This window comes from Polyodon spathula, chromosome 10 (genome assembly GCF_017654505.1).
Source record: "Polyodon spathula isolate WHYD16114869_AA chromosome 10, ASM1765450v1, whole genome shotgun sequence".
Taxonomy (NCBI): Eukaryota; Metazoa; Chordata; class Actinopteri; order Acipenseriformes; family Polyodontidae; genus Polyodon; species Polyodon spathula.
The window spans coordinates 37,152,768-37,170,014 of record NC_054543.1 but is presented as its reverse complement, the minus strand read 5'-3'; the positions used below and the strand labels follow the sequence as shown (position 1 = coordinate 37,170,014).

At 34.2% G+C, this 17,247-nt stretch overlaps 1 protein-coding gene across 5 annotated transcripts in view; it reads left to right on the top strand.

Moving 5' to 3' along the window:
• Positions 1-17,247, top strand: part of LOC121322236 (E3 ubiquitin-protein ligase ubr3-like) — a 67,686-nt gene that overhangs the window by 24,688 nt on the left and 25,751 nt on the right. For 3 of the 5 annotated variants that reach the window (XM_041261906.1, XM_041261908.1, XM_041261904.1), the window contains 6 exons: positions 4,592-4,741; positions 5,927-6,060; positions 8,579-8,689; positions 9,862-10,074; positions 10,899-11,035; positions 16,035-16,120. In XM_041261906.1, the coding sequence (XP_041117840.1) occupies positions 4,592-4,741; positions 5,927-6,060; positions 8,579-8,689; positions 9,862-10,074; positions 10,899-11,035; positions 16,035-16,120 (831 nt within the window). The remainder of the gene's footprint in view (positions 1-4,591; positions 4,742-5,926; positions 6,061-8,578; positions 8,690-9,861; positions 10,075-10,898; positions 11,036-16,034; positions 16,121-17,247) is intronic. The other 2 variants (XM_041261909.1, XM_041261907.1) reach the window with 1 other exon arrangement.

The following is a 17,247-nucleotide window of genomic DNA, read 5'->3' as shown; positions in this document are numbered from 1 at the left end:
TGATTCTTCAAGACCCTTGATAATGACATACGTTTAACTAAAATGTGAACCTTGAAACAAGAATGACAGAATGCCAAGTATTTTAATGCAAAGTTGCCTCAGAATACATTGAATGGTCTGTTTTGAGTTTCCAAGAGCTGTATGCTGTACATGTCTGCAGTGTTGAAGGAGCTAAATACTGCTGTTTTAAATATTAGTTATGAGGGACCTAACTGTGAAATTTATATGTTTAGTTTAATTAGGTGAAGGGATATAAACATGAAAAAGCATTGTCATATACAGTGTTTTATTCATTGCTGGAATCTTCAGCTCAAATGGTCTTTTATTTAGAATAAATTTAGAATACCTTTTGTAACGAAAGTTTATTTTAATTACTATGCATTGATCTCAATCAATTTGATATCACGCATGCCAGGGTAATGAACGCCTGTTGTATCTTGTAAATATACAGTTATGTAACTGTTCACAAAACAACCATGCTTCTCAGTAGGATGCCTTACACTCTGCAGAGTCCTTGAAATAGTAGTGCCTCAGGCAAAACATCCTTTAAAAAAAATATAAAGCAAGGTGACACACATTTCCTAGCGTCTTTCATCTGCAGAGCCCTGTTAGAAGAAGAAATTAGCTTCAAATGGTCTTCTGGGATTATGCATGCTGGTTCAGGGCAAATGATATTGGGCCGCTAATAGCTGTTTTGACTCCAGGGGACCACCCTGACACATAGTGGTTAGTAAATGAAAAATGTTGTCCACAATTAGAAATTTAAGCTGCATTCAGCAGTACTCTAGTATTCTAAGAGAATTAATTCATGTATCAATGATTGTAAACCATTAAATACATATGAATAAATGCCTGGAGTAAGAAACCTCATTAAAATTGGACTTTGTTTAGTATTACTTAAATAATAATAGTCTTGCTAGGTCTGTGTTTTTCGTGCTTAACTCGTTTTAGCGATGCATTCTGAACACGGCCCTTTTGATCTTGGTTTTTCCTCTGTGTGCCTTTTCATTTTAATGATCTGAAAATGTTAATAGAATCTGGAGGCTTGCTGTTGTCTTTTAGATTGAACCAAAGGTTACAGAGATTACAAATATTTGCCTGGTATTAACTGTGTGAATCTGTGAAATAGGAAAGCGTTGGAAACATCTGTTCAAATATTAATGTCCTTGCATGACATATTAGAAAGACATCTGTTGCAATGGGGAATTTATCCAAAGTTAACAATGCAAAAAAACAAAACGGTTCACAATAATTGCAGGAGATACACCAACACACATACTGTCAATATTGTGCCTCCTTTTGAAATGTTATACATCTGTAATAATGCAATAAAGCTAGTTGGGAAGGCTTAAGAATGTAGTTATTAGATTTTTTTAAGAAATAAATTGTGAAATTAAGAAGCTGATCCATTTCAACGGTAGTATTGTCAGTCTTGAAGTGAAATGAGCATACTTTTATTACTATTTAAAAACTGACCTACTACTAGTACTAACAAGCATCTGTTTTTAAGATTTACAAATGTAATAAAAACTGCAGGTGTGTGTGTTTTTGAAATCTATCATAAGTTGACGTATTTTATTAAGTCTGGATTTTAACCTTGGTCTTCGCAATACCTCTAGTTCCTAGTAGCCTGAAGTTTGGTAATGTAACCCTGAAAAACTGATGTTTCAACTTGATCTTGGTGAACAAGGCTTGTATTAGATGAACAGTAGTTGGGTTCATTGTTCTTAAGCCTTTCCAATGTTGTATGCTTAGTCCATTATTTACTTGTAGACTGGAGCTACCGCTGTTACAATGGCTTTATAATGAAAGATTTTATTATTTAATACGTTTTATTGGCTTTTGAATAATAACGTTATTTATATGTGACCTTAAGCACAAAAACCAAATTTATTTAGATAAAATTGACTTGACATTTTAAGACATATTTGTAAAATAATTAATATTTGACTCCTGTGGCAATCAATAAGAGTCGTGATCTTAATTAAGTTTCATGTAATAAGCAACACAAGGCAAGGTTCAGAGCCAGGAGAATTTATTGTGTAAGCTCTCTGAATAATCTGCATTCATTTAAAGAAGAGTTTTCTGCAGGGCAAGAAGAATTTTCATTTCCACATAGGCATCATCCTGTTTCAGTTTGCAGTCAGTAATGAAATGTTTGTGATGACGTTTGAAATTTTAAAGATTTTTCTAATTTAACCTTAACATCTGTATTGCTGTCCACAGGCAGTGATGTGTTCTTCACAATGAGACTGAAATCAAATCCAGAAACACAGATAATACATTAATCTTTACAATACAAATGTTATTTAACTCTTGAAATTAAATAAAGCATGTTGCTGTGACAAAATTCAGTTTGGAGTGGTTTTATATGATTTTTGTTTTTCTTGTTCTAGTACAGTCTAGTTTTTATGGTGGGGGTCAGTTATCCATAAAATCAACCAACCAGATTGCTTGCACTTCCCCTTAATCTGGCTTCTTGGTGTATATTCATTGCAGCAGTAACTTAATTAGTGATCTCCTGAACATTTGTTATGAAAATGTTTGCATTACTGAACTCACTGAAATATTGCATTTCTAAATTACATTGACATGGACCCTTCAAGTCTGTCAAAACATAGGTCCTATCTAATACCGTCCTTCTAATGTGCTACTCGAACAGGCTGCAGTTTTAGTTGGTTTGCAACATATCTCTGTCAGGGATGTTGCAACTGACCACACATGTTTTGCCTAGCTTTCAAATGGGTATATTGGCTTTGCTGGCAGTGTAAATTCATTATTGTAATTTTTTTATAAGGCTCCCTAAGATTTCTTTACATAATGAAGGAACTATATCAGATGTTGCTGGTGCTCATAAAGGAAACCCAAGATACCCTACTGAAGCAAACAAAATGAGACAATTCATCGGGCATGTAGGTGACCAGTGACCTACCAATACTGGGGCCCTGCAACACAATTCTAATGATGCCAGTGGACTGAAATTATTAGATTTGTACTGTTGTATACTTCTGATGTCACCTTTTTTTTTTTTGTAGGCTTTCAAATGGTCCAGACCAAATCTGTGACTGGTATGAGGAAACACTTTTGTTATATTTGAGACTCTGCTCAGACGTTATTTTCAAATAATGGAATAGAAATGGAAATGTAGTCATTTACTAAAATCTTATCACAGTTTATCACAGCTTAATGGATTGTCTGACGATTCTTTTTTTCATTTATAGTATGTAAGTTTAACTGCATTTGTTTAAATACGTTTGCAGCCTCCACCGATAATGCTTAAATTGGCTCATTGTTTGAAGAGTTATTGGCGGGTTAAACACTCCAGCAAAGGGAAAGAAAAAAAAAAAAAAAAAAACACGGATTGGTTATTAATGCAGTGTGCCCAATCCAGTGTTGATTTATAAGGCAAGACTTTCTCTGAAATGGTGGGAATTATATATAAACATTTCTGCCTATATCAGGGTTTGGAAGATTAGGAGTTGAAGGGATTCTATAAAGCGTACTTTGTGAAAAGGTCTTGCTTCCCATGTTAATATGTATTGTAAATGTTGATGATTTTTTTGATGCAGCCAGACCATTGTAGGCCAAGAGCTAGTCTTTTGGTTACCATGGAAACTTTTAGCTGAATTGCTAACTCCACACGCCTCCCGGAGCTCAGTGTGCTACTGTCATGTCTGAGAGACAAAGCAGGGATGATGGGAAGCAAGCAAATTGCTTAGTATAGAAGCAGAGGGAAGAAAAAGGAGACAGCTTTAACCAAGTCTGTTGCAGTGTCATAATATAGAAGGATGGTCTCTGTAAAATAGACAGGAATTCAGATTTAGGTGCATGTAAGCCAAACCCCAGAGTATGGTGCCAACTTTCAACCAATGTAACCCAATACAGTACTAGGGGATATATATATATATATAATACATATATATATATAGAATATATATATATAGTTGATGCTATTACTTTACTAGATATATATATATATATAATATTTAATATATTTCTTATATAAATATTTTGTCAAACATTGTTTTGGTGGTACATATAATAATTAAGTTAACACGTGTAGCTGTGGAGTTTCTAACAAATTGCTGTAGGTAAATCTCTGAAGTCTCTTCATGTATGCATTTTACTATTTGCAATCCATTTCTTAGTAATATCAAGTACAGTGTATTTTCATTTAATATTAATTGTATATTGGATGTTTTGGGTTTTTGCTACATGTATAAATGTGCCAGGTAAAGAATTGCTCCAACTGATTTCAAGAATTGATCATAGAGATTGAACTGAGCATAATTTTAAATTGAATGTGTGTGCCAAGAACTTTCACAGGTTTTGTGAAGGTGCTGTGCTGAAAGTGCTGGTACTTTGTACGGGAAGCATCAGGTTTCTCTTTGTTTCTTTCTCTGTAGTGCATCCGATGTGGATTATGTAATTTATGTTGTGCTCAGCATAAAAAAAAAACATTGAAGTTCTTTAATGTACGGAAAAACCAAATAATTGTGTATTACAAACCATCAAGAATAAAGAATGTGTAGCCTGTAGGTGTTGTGTTTTTTTTTAATTAAGTTTTTTTTATATATTTTTTTATTTAAAGAGTCGCCTGATGCTGATGTTGCCATGGACCTTGGATCATCAGAGCAGCAGGATTCTGAGATCCTTTATGACTGTGTCATTTGTGGGCAGAGTGGTCCATCTACAGAAGATCGGCCTACTGGCTTAGTAATTCTGTTACAAGCCTCGTCTGGTAAGTTAAAAAGAAACAGTCAAAATCTTCAAGTTTGACTGATAAAATTCACTCAGATTTATTGCCTAGTGTTTTGTGGTGTATTAAAATATATATGTGTATATATATATATGTTTGTGTGGTGTGTGTGGTGAGTATCTGATATATATTATATCAAATATATATAATATAATCTATATAGATATAAGTATATAGTATAATATATAGATATATAATATATATATATATATATATATATATATAGTATATATATGATATATATATATATATATATATATATATATATATATATATATATATATATATATATATATATATATATATATATATATATATATATTCATATATATTATATACATATAATATATATGTGTATATATCTCATAAAAAGTATGAAAATGTATAACAATGTTGGGTAGATAAAATGGCTGATTGCAGAGGTGAGATGCCCTTAAGAATCAATTCTGTAAATCCATTTTCCCTTTTTCCTGCACTAAAGGTCAGGACAAATGTCTCATACTTGGCAGTAGTCTGAGTGGTTTGGTATCCAGGCTGGAATAATAACTTCAGATTGCATATATATTAACTCTGCACACAAATGTTAAACACAAGTTTTGTTATTGCAGTAGCAATAGTAACTCATTTCATTGCTGTCTATTTCTTACAAATAAGTCAATTACATTGTTATATCATTTTTAATCTCTAATGTATCAGTTCAGCATAAGTTGCTTACAGATATACAGTAAATTTTTCTCACTATTCCAGTACAGCTTATCCTGTGTACAGATGTCACTCCGTGTGTAGAACATACCGCACTATTGTAGTATTATAGTAGTTTCTGGGTAGAATATCTGTTTTCGTGATTTGTACGGTCCTTACGGTGTGTGTAGAGTGTCACTTATTAACAGACATCAGCACAGTTTCAGCAGCCAGCATCCAAATGGCACGAGCTGATGTTTTTGTACATATATTAACTTATAATACAGTATTTTAGAAGTTGCAAAATATGCATAATAACTCTATCTATATTCTTAAAATGTATGTAGTTTCTGGTCAAAGTGTCTGGGTTTCATTATTTTATGTAAATATTGTGTCAGAAGAGTAAGACATTAAATGGAAATGATGATGGCTCATTACCATATCATTGTCATCCGCTCAAGCTTTTGCATACGTAATGTGTTTCAGTCCTGGGGCACCGTTGCAAGAGCACTGAGCCAAAGAAGCTGCCAACCAGCGATGAGGAGCACATCTACCCTGTGGATACATGTGGAGCTACACATGACGTCAGGCTGACAACATTGCAGCGTTTCTTTAATGACGTGAGTAATTTGCATAAGATGCAAATCCTCTTCTTCTTGGGCCAGCATGGTATTAAAATAAATAAATAAGGAAAAAACCTTTTATTAAGAAGATTATAGATTTCTTCAACTCTCATATGCTCAAAACATTGCCAACTTAATCCCTTTTATAGATCCAGTATGTCACTGGGTTTTAAAAAAAGCAATTAAACAGACACACAGTCAGGTATGTTCCTAGCTGTTTGCTTAAAACAAATTGAAATAAAGATCTGTTTTCTTGCACATATATATAATTTTTAGATAACCAGTACACCAGCGGTTTTACAGGTATTTTAGGCTGGGTGTAAAAGCAACATCATTGTATATTTTGAATTGAAAAACTAGAAGTACAGTCACTTTCAATCTGCCCTTGCTTGACATCCTGTCTGCCTTTCAGTGATTGCTGCCGCAGTTCGTAAAATATTAGGTTTGCCCATATACTTTCTGAGGATGTGCTGTTGCTCTGCATTCTACAGCCAGGTCCTCTGCGTTTATGCATACACACACAGATTTAACCTTTTAATCTACACCTGTCTGTGGCTGTTAATTGTTGAAATCCTTTTAAGTGAGAAGTCAAGAATGGTGTATCTGTTCGTTGAAGAAAAGTGCATATTACTATTGACCTAAAATTAGAAACATTTGACTGTGTTATGAGAAGATAAACGTTGCTAATTTATAATTTGTGTTTTTCAGAAGAATTATGTTAATTCAGTAGAAAACCACTAAGCGTGATATAACATGGGTGCTCAAGAGGCCATATAAGTACAATCTTTTAACACTGTGCAGATCATTTAACATGTGAATAATACGGGGTCTAGGGATTCATCAGAGTTGTCTCCATACAAGTGGTCTTTTGGCACGATTAAAAATTAATTTATAGATTTTATTTATTTTTTCTACTTTGTGCATTCAGCATTTTCTTCTGAACCCCTTTTAATATCTGTCTGACAAGCTTAGAAAGCAGAGCATTGTAACTGCAACAGCAAAAATTATTTTGCTGAAGCGCAGATTTATGTACTTTTGAAGTCTTGTTGGCATCCGTCGTTCGATTTTATATGTTTCTTTAGCGAGAGCTTAGCAAAGTGTTTCTTAGTTTTGCTGTGTTGTCTTTGTCCTTGTGCTTTCTTGTCAACCAACCATTTAATATATATATTTTTTTACATTTAAAAAAAAAAAAAAAAATCCTAAATTGTTTTTTAGGAATTAAGTTTGGTAAGCACATCTATAGTAGATAATCATTTTTTGACAATTAATTAGAAACAGAGTAATCAGTGTTGTGCGTTAAACTTATACATATAAATCTATTCTTTGTGTGAGGACCTTTTCAAATGTATATGATATGTAACATAATACTCCAGAAATATTATATGAAGAAACATGACATTTGTTTGACCCAGAATATATTGTTATGGTAAAGTTTGGTTAACCATGACTCGTTTCATTCAGTATTTTCAGAATTTTAGATGCTTGTCTTTATTGCGCCAAGTCTTTCCCTTCAACACCTGAAATGGTTGAACCTGCTTTGTTCCATCTCGTCTCTCTCTCTCACTTCCCTTAAATTTCCTAGTAAGCTGTGCCAGGAACTGCCACCCACGTGAGCACATGCCTTTTGCTGAAGCTGTTTTATGAACCCTGTGGAAAGATTTAGTGGTGCCGCAAAAACAAACCTCTGTGAAAGCTTTGCTAGAAATGTAGTATTCACAAAAAAAAACAAAACAAAAAAAAACACACGCACATATATATATCTATATCTCACAGACAAAAGTATTTGGACTTTGAACCCACAAAGATTTCTAGGATTTCTAATTGTACTCTATTGAAATATATACATTAGAGATGCCAGGAACTGGTTTCAAAATACAGAAAAAACAAGAAGTTGTAAATTGGCAAAGGGTGGACACACATAATACTAATGTCAAAGTATGAAATTACTTTTTGCATGTTATGTTTCATTTTATGCATGTTATGTAATAATGTATTGTTTTATTATAAAGCTGAATCTCTAATTACTATCTTTTTCAATAGAACAATTAGAAATTGTAGAAATCACTACACTAAATGTTTTTTCCCAAACCTTTTGAAGATTGCAGCTAAACAAAATTATGAATAGTATTTAAGTTTAGAAAACCTCTATAAATAGTCTTGAGTGGTTTATTTCTTTAATAAAGCATTATTTAGCCCTCAAAGGCTTTTATTGCCAATTACAGTATGATTTGTCTTATTTTGCTGCATAAATAAATAAATGTCATCCATGTCAGATTCCTGGTTACTTCAAGACCCACCGAAATAATGCAGCTCTCGGTTACTGTGCAAACATGAACCAGCAGGGATAGATATGGTTTCAGAATTTATGTTTTGCAAGGTTTGTGATGTGTGTGTATAAACATTCTAGTGTCTGTTACATTTTATAATCCATTTTCTTATATCCATGTAGTCAGCTTCATGTATATGCTTACTTTTGATGTTGCCTGGACATTTGTTTGTGCTTTTTCTCATTTAGAGTTCATGCCTGCAGTCTGTATCAATTGGCTGGGAAGGAGGTGTGTATGTGCAAACCTGTGGCCATACTTTGCACATAGATTGTCACAAGTCTTACATGGAGTCATTGCGGGTAAGTTTCTTTTTGAACATGAGAAAGTCAATTGGGGGTGGGGGTGGGGTGGGTGGAGAGTTTTATTCCAGCAAGGATGGCAATACATCGCTTACACTAAGTGTTAATTTAGCTGTGGTGGAATAATATCTGTATTGGATGAGGCATAGGTAGAATGACTTTTTGGGTTGTAGACATCTGCAGTATACATTTTAGACCCTCAGGAATGGTAGAAAACTTGTCTATCCTCTGTTAAGCTGTCTGTTTTCTGCAAACTGCTGATAACCCCTTGTAGCAATCGGAACACATCTCTGTTTCCTTGCATGCTTTGGGTGAGTCGAAGATGTGTCACAGCTATCTCTGCAAGCAATGACTAACTTATACGCCTACAAACACAAATGACAGTCTGTTGTGACCTATTGTAGTTGTTTTTTTGTTTTTTTTATGCATATACTATACTGCGAAATACCTTTTGAGCTATGTCACAAGTAGACCAAAGCTATACCAGTAGTTATCAGTTGACAGATGGAGTGAATTTCTGATACAATGAAAATAAAAACTTTGGAAAGTAGCTAATTCCGTTCCTGTTTAAAATACAGTGTGATTTTTATGTTTTAAAACTGTATAGAATTTCCATCATTGAATGCAATGATACAGTTTTCTGTGTTTATTACATCTTTGAGCTTTAGTTTCACAAACACCACATTGAGTAGTGTAGTGTCCTTCTCGGTTTCTTCTTTTGACTTTCATTTTTTCAAAGCTTATTTTCAACTTTATTTTCAAAATGCAACCGTTGTTGGGGTTTGGGGGGGCGTTCATGAGAGGTGTTTTTAGCAATGTCACCAGTCAAAGTACAAACTTTATTAGGTGAAAAGTACTATAACACGTCATAGATGGTGACAGGTAATTTGTAATACGTCAATCAAAGCTGCACTATAAATTCATAATAAATGGAATTTAATCAAGAAATTACCATATATAATATCAGAATAGTTTCATGTAGTGTTTGGCATTGACTGCTATATTTGTGTTGTGTTTATTTATTAATTTGTTTATGTTAAATAGCTATTTTAATGTTCACTGTATGAGGGGTTACATATAGACATATAATATAATGTATAATATGAATATTATAAATGTCTGACTTTGTAATGTAATTTCTTACTCTGTTCATAAATTCTGTCTTTCTTCAGAGTGACCAGGTCCTTCAGGGCTTCTCTGTAGACAAAGGAGAGTTTACATGCCCCCTCTGCAGACAGTTTGCAAACAGCGTCCTCCCCTGTTACCCAGGAAGGGGGGTTGAGAAAGCCCACTGCCAGACCCCCAGCAACAAAAACTTGTCGGTTCTTGTAAAAGAGGTAGAAGATTTGCAAGAACAGATGGGAACATTCTCAGTAAGCACCAATGTATGGCAGAGAGAACTCTCTTAATTTGATTTTATATTCCTCGTCCCATCTCTCATGTGTCCCTGAGTGCATGATGTAAATATGATAACCGTAGAGAAACCGCTCCTTTACTTTTGTAGGTTTTGTAGGTATGTGCAGAACTAATAGATGTACTGTATTTGGTTCTTCTAATCAATAATCAATGTTGACTGTTATTTGTTCCAGTTTCGCTTCATTACTTCTGCAAAAGGAATTTGTTAAATCAGACAAGGCTGTTTTCTTTTTACATTTGTCGTGTGTTTTGAGAAGGTCACTCTTGGACTCTTGATTGGTGGTTCACAAATATTGAAAATAATATATGATCGTTGACAGGTGAAATTGTAGACGTATCAGTCCAGAGACAAAGAGAAGGAGACGTGATAACTTTTATTGGACTAACTAAACAATAATTAATCACAAACTTTCAAGACCTCGGAGGTCTCTTCAGGTGAAAGTAGAAGAGAGAGATTGATGTTTGAACATAAACCTATGAGATCTTGAGAGCTTGAGATTAATTATGGTTTAGTTTGTCCAATAAAAGGTATCGCCTCTCCTTCTCTGAACATTTATATGACATTCTTTATTCTCTATATGTTTCATTTTTAATATTTTCTCTCAGTAAAATTATTTTCTGGATTTAATTTTCCAATTCATAACTGATTGGTTGGGTTGGAAAGATTTAAATAAAAAGGTTGTGAAGATTGTGAAATGCACTGTTTATGGAGGAATGATTGCTTGCATAATAAATAAGTGTGTACACTGTACAACATAAGGGTACTAACTGTATTCTTACCATGTTTATGCAGTCGGAAACCAATCTTAGTAGAGAGATGGAGTCTGTGATAAAGGATATAAAGAACACTACACAGAAGAAATACATGGACTACAGCAAAACCCCTGGTTCCCCTGACAATGATTTTCTCTTCATGTACTCTGTAGCTAGGTAAGTACATTGCCTCTCATACACTGGTTTATTATTTATTTTTTACAAAACTAGAATAGATGTATATTTAATAAGTTGTAACTCTTAAAGCAATGATCAGTAGTAGTTAAAATGTGTATTTTCACAGCTCAATTAAATGTACTGCAAGAGATGATAGTTGTATTTCCTGCAGGTTCGTCAAACACATGTATTTTATTAATGTGTCCTACATTTTATTAATGAGTACAAAATGCCAATTTTATCTTATGAATGCCTCATAAGATAAAATAAAAACTTTTTTTTTTATTTTGTATTTATTTACACAACAGTATTCAGTTATAATCGATCACTAGGCACAGCCCTACTATTTTATGCATTGTATAGTACAGTGTTCTGTGAAGTGCAAACAAGTGCATCTTTTAAGATCCTTGAACAGAGACTTTGCCTCCAACATCCCTATAGTTCTGTCTCCCAAGTTTTCAATATTCTAATCTAAGGGTGTAAGCATTCATCATTTATTACAAATCGACTTTTTGTTACCTCATGATTAACTGTGTTGGGATTTTTTTTAGAATACCTTGTATGCTGTGTCTCCTTCAACACTACAGCGGCCAGTGTTAAAGGACGAACATTAGCATGCATGTTCACTAAAAGCCAGTTTTGAGCCTGTACTTTCTAGTGCTTCCTACAGAGGATCCTGTATCTCAGTGCATAGTCAGTTCAGTTATTCATGCCATCTGTTTTTAAAGTTGTGATTCAGCTTTGAATAGTTCAGTATACGGATACACACATATGGAGAGAAAATGCTTGGGACAGATTGAGTGGCTTTGATATGTTACCTCACAGCATGGATGGCCATTTGTAGCATCTAAAGGGATCATCTCCAGGATTTGTCTTTTTGAACCCAACTATCCAAGAACTAAAAACTAACATTTTGCCAGCAGACATAAATCACTATCTATGGCATACTCAAAACCTGATTAAGAATTACAAGTACCCAGCCATTATTGCTCTCTTGTGTGTAGAGCTTAAAAGCTGCTTTTCTTGCACTGTTTTCTTCTCAGACCACGGCTGTCTTAAAATTGTATTTATTTTCGTATTTAGACAGCCTGTTAGCCTATACAGATTAAGGACTCTTAACGTAAGAGCAAAATAGTGTGCTGTTGATAAGCTGTAAACATCTATCCTCAGTTTTGGTTTTACTGAGTTTTTTTGTTATTTTTCTTTTCTGTACTTGATTAGTAAGTGGCAGAGCTGTTCCTAACAGGCACAAAAACAAAATGTTAGAACTTGAAACTACTGCCCTAACAAGTAACTACAATGTGATAGGTGTTACAGAAACTTGGTTATCTGAGAGTGATGGATGGAGATAATATTGGTGAGTATACATTGTATAGGAAAGACAGGCAGGACAGAAGAGGCAGAGGGGTAGCTATACATCAAAAATAGTCTTGAAGCCCAGGTGCTAAATCCTGGAAAAAAAAAAAATGCAGAATCAATATGGGTCAGAATAATGGACAAAAACTCAAAGTACATAATAATAGGGGTGTGCCGTATTCAGACACTGAGCTAAATAATCTGTTATACAGTGACATTAGAAATGCATGTAGCAAGGGAGAAGCCATACGAGTGGGTCACTTTGACCCATACATTTTTAAACTGCTTCGTTATGAAAAAAGGACATACTATCAGATACAACTGAAAAGTTGTATTCATGAACATCATATCTAACATTTGCATCGCAGAAACATATAAAAAATATTTAAATGGAAAATTAAACTTGAATTGCTTTATTTTTGTAAGCCCATATACAGCACGACTACAAACAATGAAAAATATAATAAAATACTAATTTCAAAAGAAACGGGTATGTGCATATACCCGTGTACAGGTGTAAAGAGTATATGTACACACAAAACTATAAAACTGAAATCATTGCTTCTAATACTACATAAAAATAAAATATAACACTACTTCCGGTATGAGGGCTGCATTGTACTCTATGGAGGAGCGTATGCGTCTGCCAGCTGACTGTGCCTGCATCCAGGAGCTGTGTTATAAACACAGACGCAGTTCCATTGAACACTATTGTGTAAACTGGTACATACAAACCTGTAAAACCAAAATGTTTTTTTTTTTTTTTTTCTGAAAGTAATATAAAAAAAAAAAATATATATATATATTAGGCACATAAGTTGTTATCCTACCTGTTATTTCAGCTTGCCATATTCCAGTTGAAATGACCACTTTCAAGATTAAATATTTCCTTCTGATATATTCCCAGTTGCATTTGTGGAACAAAAGGAAGGATTGTTGTCTCCCAGGTACATTGAAAAATAAGCAACTAGGCTTTCACTGAGTTGGCATCTTGACAAATCCACATTCATAGCAATCACTGTCTCGTAGTCAGTCTGCAAACAAAGGCTTGGGGAAAAAAAAAAATAGTGTGCTATATTAAAAAAAGACATGTATTGCAATGGCGTTGTGTTTTTAGGTAGAACTGTTTTATAAATGTATTATTTTTGCGATTCTGGCTATCGCACGCTGTCAGGATGTTTAATTCATATATTTAGGAAAAGTAAAAAATGGACACACACATGACTTACAACAGAAGAGTAATTAACATTTTAAGTGCAGAATGGGTTACAGTGACCCGCATGGCGGTTCTAGTGCTAAATGATTACTTTTCACAAGCGTTTAAAAGTTTTTTGTAAACATATGGAAACTATAATGAGATCCAAAATGGAAAATTACCTGTATGGTAACAGTATTCTGAGAGACAGTCAGCATGGTTTTAGCCTGCTTGATTTTTTTGAGGACAATTGCAAAGCATATGATATAGTTTATTTATATTTCCAGAAAGCTTTTGACAAATTTTTGCATAAAAGATTAATTCTCAAACTGAACATAACAGGGATTGAAGGAAATGCATGCACATGACTTAGGCAGTGGTTAACATGTAGAAAACAGAATTTACCAATTAGAGGAGAAACCTCAAAATGGAGCGAGGTAACCACTAGAGTACGACAGGGATCAGTATTAGGCCCTCTGTTCTTCCTAATCTACATTACTGACTTAGATTCTGAATTCTTCAAAATTATCTAGACAGCATTCAAACTGGGCAGACACATGGAAAATGACATTTACTATAGATACCATAGGGGAGATACTGAAATTGAAGAAGGAGCCTGTGAAAAAAATCTGAGTGTTCAGTTCTGGTCACCTTGCTTTAAAAAGGATATTGCCACTCTAGAAAGAGTGCAAAGAAGAGCAACCACAATTATCCTGGGTGTAAAAGGCATGTCACATGCAGACAGGCTAAAAAAATTTAATTTATTCAGTTTTGAACAAAGAAGACTATGCGCTGATCTGATTCAAGCAGTCAAAATTCTAAAAGGTATTGACAATGTCAACCCAATGGACTTTTTTTCGACCTGAAAAAAGAAACCAGAACCAGATATCACAAATGGAGATTAGATAAAGGGGCATTCAGAACAGAAGATGGAGGCACTCTTTTACACAGAGAATTGTGGGAGTCTAGAACCAGCTCCCCAGTAATGTTGATGAAGTGGACACCCTGGGATCATTCAAGAAGCTGCTTGATGAGATTCTGGGATCAATAAGCTACTAACGAGCAAGATGGGCTGAATGACCTCCACGTTTTTGTAAACTTTCTTATGTTCTTATCTGTTCTAAACGTAAGGCTATATGAAAAATCTATACATCCTAGGGGGTCAATTGAGCCATTCGTTTTTGTCTAAAATTGCTGCCTCATTTATATGCTTTTGATGAACTAAGGCATGGTGATGTACGTTTGTATTCAGCCCACTGGTGTGAAAGCCTAGGCCTCTGCTTCCATGCTGGTGGGTTTTAGACGTTCAGTGAGCAAATCGCCTGAAGAGTGGAAAATTCCCCTGTAACACAGGTGCCCTTATCAGCAGCAACCAGATGGAGCCCTGTGCAGGAACATTATCAATGTTAAATTGCTTTTTCTTTGAGCAAGGGAGAGGATTAAAGCATTGCTTCAGAGCCTGGTGGCATAAGCTGCTAACTTTGGGATAATAACATTTCTGAATTTCTTATTTTTAGACTCCCATGAAACACAATTTATTTGAATTATTTTAAAAAATATATTTTGAGTCAAAAATTTTCAGCCATGTAATTAATAAATAAAGTGCCCATGCAGCCATAATATAAATATTTGTGTGTCTGTATTAATTGCACACAACTATTTATATCACATGAATGGACTTTTTTACTGCATCCTTCAAATGATGGCATGAATAACAGAATTCAAACTATTTCAGTACTATGCCTGACACACCTATCCGTTTGTATGCTTGTTTCTATGAAACCTGATAATGCAGTTTATCCAATGTACAGTGTTTTCTAACACATAGTAGATATTTCTAACTACCATGTTCTGAGTATTTTTAAATGATGATTTTTCTATTCTCCTGACTGATATGCTAATAGAAATAGGCGTTAACTGAATTTCACATTTAAATACAGAAGGAAATGACTGTCTACATGTTGGTTGTGATCTCTTGGAGAGGAGTCACTGATTTCAATTTGAGCAGCTGAAAAAAAAAAGAAAGAAAAAGAAAGTATAATAATCGTTGTGGTTTCTTTGCTGTTTGAATCTGTTAGAGAACATTGACCACTATTCTTTGAGACTTGTGCATGAACCTTAGCAAATAATTCACTAAAATGTAATCACATTGAATTGGACTAGTATAAACCTTTGAAACTAATGGTCTCCAGCATAGCAAAAGCCTAAAACAAATTTTATCTTTGAGTACGTCAGCTTATGTGAATCATTGAATACAATGGCTGTGTGTGTGTGTGTGTGTGTGTGTGTGTGTGTGTGTGTGTGTGTGTGTGTGTGTGTGTGTGTCTCTATCTATATATATATAGAGAGAGAGAGAGAGAGAGAATTTAATTGAATTGTATTCCAGTTATCAAATGTATTCATTTTTTTCTTGGTAAATTAGCATTGTAATCCTTTTTCCACTTTTAGGACAAATCTAGAATTGGAGCTGGTGCATCGGGGAGGAAATCTGTGTTGTGGTGGCGCAAGTGCCACTGCTAAGCGATCCTGCTTGAGTAAGTCTTTACACTGTCTATCTTCAACCTCAATAAGGCCAGATTTAAGTATTTAAAAAGCTATACCATATAATTCTAGATTTGAAATGTAATCTAAAATAAAAGACTTAAATAACAAATAAGTGAGGAACTCATAAAATATCATATTGGTTACACACCAATGTTAAACATTTAAAAAATAAATAATTGTTTCATCCCTTTTTTTCTAGTGAATGTAATTTTAGAACTAAGCCTTGTACCTTTGAAATAGTTAGTTACTATGCAGCATACTGTTATTTAATTTATTTAGCTACTTGGTGTGTAGAGTTTTGTTCATGTGAGCTGGTGTCTCACTTGTATGTGTCCCACTGGATCATAACAATCGGTATGAACCTAATGGAGCAATGAGTGCTACATCAACCAATCCACGTGCTGCATTTGAGGTTCTACTGTAGCAGTATTACTAATTTAAACCAAAAATTGTTTTGAGCTCTCTCTCTTGGTATCTCTGTGTATGCTGCTATAAAATGCATTCATTTATTTTCATTAGAAAACAGATTCTACTAGGTTAAAGAAAGTTATCAGTTTGCTTACCTTACTTTTGAGGTAGTTCGTTACTGATTCTCTTCCTAGGGCACTTAACCTCAGCAGTGTATCTGGGGCCAAAGCATGGTGGTCATTAGAGGAAGCAAGTGGTTGGTTAAAGACAGGAAATAGTGTTGTGGACAGTTGCACTTCCATTGTCATTTCACCTGGAGGGGGAAAGACTAACTAAAGTAATGGTTGCTGCAACCAGCTTTATTTAACCTAGTAAGACTAGATATCATTTTTAAACTAAATGTTTACTGTAACTGTTTCTGTAAAAACTGCATTTTTTCTAACCAATATAGCAAATAAGTGTACCACAGATTTAATATGTAAATATTTTTTATCCACTTTAAGTATTTAAATATTATCGGCAAGTTACCCATTTTCCAATGAGGCTAAACTTTCTAACTATATAAATGCACTTGTAGTTAATGTTATTGATAGCAGTATTAAAAGAGATTCTTGGAGCAGTGTCTGTGGTTTAATAAGTTATACAGTGAATCCTGTGAAGTGTTACTTGAACAATAATTCACTGTACTTTCATCATTTTATACCAATCC